The following is a 6,594-nucleotide window of genomic DNA, read 5'->3' as shown; positions in this document are numbered from 1 at the left end:
ACTTCCCGGTCTATATTTTACAGTGCCCCTTTATATGCAAAATATGCTGTGGTACAGCTTCATACACAAAAGCATTTTCCGATCAGCGTCTCCATGAACTGCAAGGATCTCGTAGTCACTATTAGAATCTATAGAGTTGAACACATTACAATATTTTCTTCATTGAGTCAAAGCTACATCCCGTACTATCCCCTCTGGTAAGATGTACCCACAAGCCCATTTGCCTTTCTATTATTATCCAGCTGTGAAGCTCTCTACTGAGGTGATGGTCCATTTCTCTTTTCAGAGTGAATACTTGACCCAATGAGGCAACAGCATGCAATGTAATTACAGTATCAGATATTGTTGCCCTCTTGCTTTACAGTGGTGGAATTCTTAATTGACTCTTCATGGCCTTTAAGCTCAATAAAATGTCAAAAACGAATCAGCATGCAATTTGGAAAATATGTTAGCATGCTCTGGGAACTATTATAGCAAAAAGGGAAAAATCTCCAGGATGAAGCGCTTAAAGGAAAGAAGTATATGCATTTCTAGCAAGCATCCAATGAAAACAAAATTGATAAAGAAAAATAACCCACAAATCTGTATTTTTAAATTTTATACACAACAAAGGCCTACACAGCTTCCTGGTCCTTGAGAAGCATCTTTCTTCCTCAACTCAAAATGTGGCTTGAAACATGTCTTAAAGATCTATACCTTTGGCAGCAGGCACTGATACAATTCAGAAACATCATTTACACAGAAAAAGAGACAGAGATTAGGTATATAAATTTCTATAGCAATTTTAATCTGTTAATCCTGACAAAAATTTAAAATAGATATAAAGTCAATCATTTAGTGCTTGCCTATTAAAGTGTTTTTATACATGAAAAAGAACTATGTACATCTCAAGAGACTTCCAGTTTTAAACCACTCATCAACTGTACTCATGAAGGCGCATCTTGGCTTGTGGACCTTTAAGGCCTTTGTATTCCTATCCCCATTGTTCTCATTCTTGTGTTGGCAACAGGTAGAGAAATGGGAGGGGGAGTGGTGCTGGTGGAGGATGGAGAAAGTGTGTGAACCTGTTCAGGTATCACATTCCAAATAATTCAACATGGTTTGAGTTTAAAGCTCTCACACACACCTCCTCGCTTATTCACACATGGTATCCTGAAATAATTTATGTCTGTGATTTTTGAAAGTTGAGTGCTCGTCAATATACTAATGTTCAAAAACAGTATACGTACCACAATTTGTTCCCACACTTCACAGTGACAGGGAGCAGAAAAATGCCTGGATATAGGACTCACACTAGGCTGAAAGCTTTCTCCAGAATATACTGCCTGAACAGTCTGTGCATACGTGCATATATGCCTGTGTGTGTGTGTGTGTGTGTGTGTACACAGGCAAAGGTGAGAGTGTAAGCAAGAGAATGTGTGTGCACGCAAGTCAAGATAAACACATTACCAACCAAGGTGAACAAGCTGGGGAAAATTTATACACAAATACTAACAACAATATGGTAAACTATGGCTTTTAGACATGGTTACAGTATTTCTAGACAAGGCTTCATTGTGTTGTGTTTAGTAGCTGTTTTCAAAAGTAGCAAGAGGCAACCCACTCCAAATCAGTTATTCCAATCAATAAAATAAGGGAGATTAGATTAAAAACACCACAAAAGACTGCTTAGAATTTAATAGAAAATTATGGTCAAAATACTTGTTTGTAAAAGCTCAATGTAAAAACTCTTTATCAGCTGTTAGGATTTAATGAGCATTTCTTTGCTTGCTTAAACCAACTTGAAATATAAAAAACAAAATAAAAACCAAGTGTCATTTTCCTTAAAAGATGGAATTATTTTTGACTGCTAGTTGGTCATGATTCTATTTTCTTTGTTCAGTAAAACACTGAGCCATCAGAAAGTCTCACGGGGGCATATGTTCCATGTAGCTCTCTCCCTATACAGAAATGGGTTCACTGAGCTTTGGAACTTTTTATGGGTCAAGTACATAATGAGCTGAAGTAACAATCTCCAAATTAAAGTGCAGTAGATATCTTGAACTCCACACCCATTTTTATGACTTGTAAAGAAATTGAAGTGTTTCATAGCTCACAGAGCGCTCATTTACAGCTCTTTAAAAAACAACTTATTTCCTCTTCTGTTGGGTACAAAAATATTTAAATTAGCAAAAGTTAGCTGTATAAGAACTGGGATATATTTTAAGAATCAAAGAATTCTTGCTGTCTCAAATTCAAATTTATTGCGGTAAAACCTCTTTTAAAAAAAGTAGAGCTGTACAAAACATCTAAATGGAATTTATTAAAACAAAAATGTTGAGCTGAATTTGTTCATATTTAAAAAATCTTTCCCAAAAATACATTGCTAAATATACAAACTATATAATCAAGTCATTTTAATGGTGGGGTTTGCAATGACAAGGAGAAAGCTAAAAATCTGGACATGGAGCTGCAACATACAAATGACTTGGTACCTTTGTAATACCACATAAATAAACTTCAGTGAAACAAAAATTATACTTTTCTGAAGTGGTTTGAAAAGAAATACTTAAATAGACATTAAACATCATCCACAGAGAGAGCAGGAATGTTTATCCTCGGCCGTGTGAAAAATGCCATTTTCTCTCTACAAAACACAAACATCAATTGTTAATGAAAGTAAAAAGACTTCACTATTCAACAGTCAGAAAATAAAAATCTATGTATGCCTTGTGATGTACAACTTCACAAAAGCCTTAGAGTAAGACTTCCAAAACACACTTGAAATAGTCATTCAGTGTGAACAAAGCCAAAAGATTTCAATACAATAAATCTTACTGAACTGTAGCTACCACAAAAGGCATTTTTATCAAATCCCACACTGTTTTCTATTTGATAAGCATGCTACAGAATGTTATAGGTAGGTCATTCATTTAAAAACAAAGGGATCTGACAAGTAAGACAGTATTGTGTCACTGCCAGATAAGGACATCATAATAGGAGTCTGTTTTCAGAAAACACCATACAAGGTTGTGACTCATTTATCAGAAGATGACCATGATATGAGCATGACTACTTTGTTTCTACAGCCAAAGGTTTTTACGGTGCTGGTTAGTGAAGCTACATGAAAGGGGTACATCCATGCACTTGAGAAAAATCTGCAACACATTTTCCTACCTGAATGACTGCACCTCTAGAGGCTCCTTTCGACTCTGGCCTCGTAGCCTATGCACATCTTTAGCAGCTGCTCTCATCATTTTATTAGCTTTGAGTTCGCACTTACATTCGACTTTTTCCACCTAAGTGATTGAGGAATGAAGCCATTAATTTAAATAAAGGCACAATAGGTTCTTTTCTAATCTGGCATCCTCTGTGTAAAACAAAGCACTTCATTTCCATGTCCAACATAGGGCATTCAGGTGGGACTGATTTATTTTGAGCCATAAACAACAAAAGCTGTAAAAGAATCGAGAATGGGAGAGTGATTTCGTGGGCAATATTGTTCCTACCAATGTGCCCAGAAAAAGCCTCCTTACCTCCGGCCACTTGCACCTGCTGCACACCATCCTGTGAGCTTAACATCAATCCTACAATTCCATTCACATGAACAAACACAGAGGTAGATGAGAGGGAAAGCATGTGTCTCCTCATATACTTTTTGATTTGGTTTTGCAAACAGATATTTTTTTTAAAGATGTTTTAGCTGGAATTTAAAAGCTTTTTGATGTTTTGAGTCACTGACTCTTGCCAATTATGCTTGTAATGAACCTACTGTCCCAAGTTATTGAAGCCTGACTAGCATCCTCCAGAAGTTAGGCATTTAGTGTTGCAAGTCCTATGCTGTCAACAATCTCTGAGCAGGGATTTGGCAGGCATTCTCACTTTTGACTTTCAGGTGCCTCTTAAAAACCTTTTTATGATAACAGGGTTTGTTGTTTTTGTTTTTGTTTTAAAAAGAGTAGCCATTCACTTTAATGATAATTCTATTTTTAAAAATGTATTTGTTTTGCTATAAATAGCCCAGATATTTCATGATAGGACAGTACAGAAATTCTTGAATAAATGCATTCAGCTCCCACTATGCAAATGTAATCCATTCCAGAGAAACAGTTCATAAAGCGAGCCAATGATTTCCATTGCTTCCAATGGGGAAAATCCCACTGCGTACCCAACCAAGGAAAAAATGAGAGAGAGAAACCCATGGTTCCACCCTTGCTTCCACCCTCCCAATTGTAAGCTCAGCAGGGTGTTGGGTTGTTATTGTTGTTGCTGTTGTTGTTGTTATTACCCCGCCCATCTGGCTGGGTTTCCCCAGCCACTCTGGGCGGCTTCCAACAGAATGTTAAAATACAATAATCTATTAAACATTAAAAGCTTCCCTAAACAGGGCTGCTTTCAGATGTCTCCTAAAAGTCTGGTAGTTGGTTTTCTCTTTGACATCTGGTGTGAGGGTGTTCCACAGGGCGGGTGCCACTACCGAGAAGGCCCTCTGCCTGGTTCCCTGTAACTTGGTTTCTCGTAGCAAGGGAACCGCCAGAAGGCCCTCGGCACTGGACCTCAGTGTCTGAGCAGAACAATGGGGGTGGAGACGCTCCTTCAGGTATACTGGACCGAGGCCGTTTAGGGCTTTAAAGGTCAGCACCAACACATTGAATTGTGCTTGGAAACGTACTGGGAGCCAGTGTAGGTCTTTCAAGACCGGTGTTATGTGGTGTTGGCGGGCGCTCCCAGTCACCAGTCTAGCTACCACATTCTGGATTAGTTGTAGTTTCCGGGTCACCTTCAAAGGTAGCCCCACATAGAGCACATTGCAGTAATCCAAGCGAGAGATAACTAGAGCATGCACCACTCTGGCGAGACAGTACGCGGCCAGGTAGAGTCTCAGCCTGCATACCAGATGGAGCTGGTTAGACAGCTGCCCTGGACTGCTTGGACACAGAATTAAACTGCTGGCTTGGCCATATTCAGGTCTTCCTCCCTATTACCTTTGAATTACAACCCTATGCCTTCAGACAGAGAGCTTCATCAGAGGCTGTGTACATCTTTGGTTCCAGGGGTTCCCTTGTGCCCTTGGCAAGGAGCTGTATCAGCACTTCCCCTGTTCCTTGCACTCCAAGTCAGAGTGGAGAGGTGTGATTCTTGTGCCCGCCCCCCCCCCGGCCTGCACCCTTGGTGGGGGCCAACTTACCCAACCCCTGGTTCATATGTATATGAACCAAATATCTATTTGGTTCATATACATACTCCCAGAGACAGAGAGATTTTGGACAATCAGGTGCAAGTGACATCATGGTATTTCACCATGCATTTCTTTGAGATGGGGCTGAAGAGGGCAAGAAAAGACAATTCTGACTAGAACCACTGAGACAGAACCTGTTTTAAATCCCACTAAAATGACAAGTGCTGAAAAAGTACCTTGAAGATTCCAGCTGGTTTCACTACCAGCAGGAGAGCTTTTTTAAACACATTAAGCATGGTATTCAGCTACAGTTTAGTCAGAGTGGGGCCACTGTAATCAACGGACCTAACTTTGTCATGTTCATTAATCACAATGGGTCTACTCTGAGTAAAACACAATTGAACCCTATTTCCTTGTTGAAAATTTAATTGATAATGAAAAAGCATTGCATAGTCAAAGAATGACTTACCTGTTTCTCTACTAGTCTCATCAACATCTGAAATTGTTCATCTTTGTCTATGCACCGGGGTAGTTCCTTTTCCCCCTGACTATGAGCTTGCTCTAGCTGTTCTTTCAGCTGCTTGAGGACAGAGATCTCTTGAACCAGCTGATTGTGCCAGGTCTTTGAAGCCTGCAAGTCCAATTCCAGATCCAGTGAGGTACGGATCAGACGCTCACCTCCAGTGGATCTAACAGAAGCCTGAACAACAACGATAAAATATTTATTGTAATGCTGAATTGTGATATCCTTTGATACACTTTGTCATGCTTATAAAGACTTGAAATACTAATGGTTGCTGACACCAAACTGAAAATAATGGTTTGCATCCAGTGCAACAGGAATTCCATCTGCTCCTTCCCCATGCACCTCCAAAATATGCTCCAGAACATCTCCCAGTTCTCCAGAGCTAATTCTGAGAGTGCAAAGAGGGCTGGAGGGGAGAAGTGAGGAAGTGGAAGCTCTGTTGCATGCACAGAAGTTTCCTGCACCAGGGCAGTTGCAGCATTGGATGCATCCCAATATCTTTATGAGAAATGCTTCAGACATTCTTAAACTATGACAGCTTCAAAAATTACTCAGAACTACATGCCAAATGCTCCGCAATATAATTTCTCTTTGACACATTAATGGAAACCGCAAAACACAAACCTTCAGTAACATCAAGAGCCACTGATGTTAATATGCAAAACTGGAACAGGGTACACAAAGAACAGTTTTACTAATCATTATTTTAAAAGAAACTTAGGCTAGCTTATGAAAAATGTATACAGCTCAACAACTCAGTAAAACAAAACAACATGTAAGTTTTTCTTTTTTTTACCCTTTTCATCCTGACACTTCGCCTCTCCACAGCATTTCGAACAAAGGGTGGTTTCTTGGATAGTGTTGAACTATCACTATCACTACGATTAAGCTGAAAAAGAGAAATGAACAA

General features: G+C 39.4%; 1 protein-coding gene across 2 annotated transcripts in view; it reads right to left on the bottom strand.

Moving 5' to 3' along the window:
- Window positions 1-766: 766 nt before the first annotated feature.
- WWC1 (WW and C2 domain containing 1) overlaps window positions 767-6,594 on the bottom strand; it is a 75,021-nt gene continuing 69,193 nt past the window's right edge. The window contains exons 20-23 of one of the 2 annotated variants that reach the window (XM_033139836.1): window positions 6,481-6,573; window positions 5,628-5,858; window positions 3,157-3,278; window positions 767-2,626 (exon numbers count right to left, since the gene is read on the bottom strand). In XM_033139836.1, the coding sequence (XP_032995727.1) occupies window positions 2,560-2,626; window positions 3,157-3,278; window positions 5,628-5,858; window positions 6,481-6,573 (513 nt within the window). In that variant the 3' untranslated portion in view covers window positions 767-2,559. The remainder of the gene's footprint in view (window positions 2,627-3,156; window positions 3,279-5,627; window positions 5,859-6,480; window positions 6,574-6,594) is intronic. The other variant, XM_033139837.1, reaches the window with a different exon arrangement.

Source organism: Lacerta agilis, chromosome 2 (genome assembly GCF_009819535.1).
Source record: "Lacerta agilis isolate rLacAgi1 chromosome 2, rLacAgi1.pri, whole genome shotgun sequence".
In the NCBI taxonomy this organism is placed as follows: Eukaryota; Metazoa; Chordata; class Lepidosauria; order Squamata; family Lacertidae; genus Lacerta; species Lacerta agilis.
This window is presented reverse-complemented; position numbering and strand designations above follow the sequence as displayed.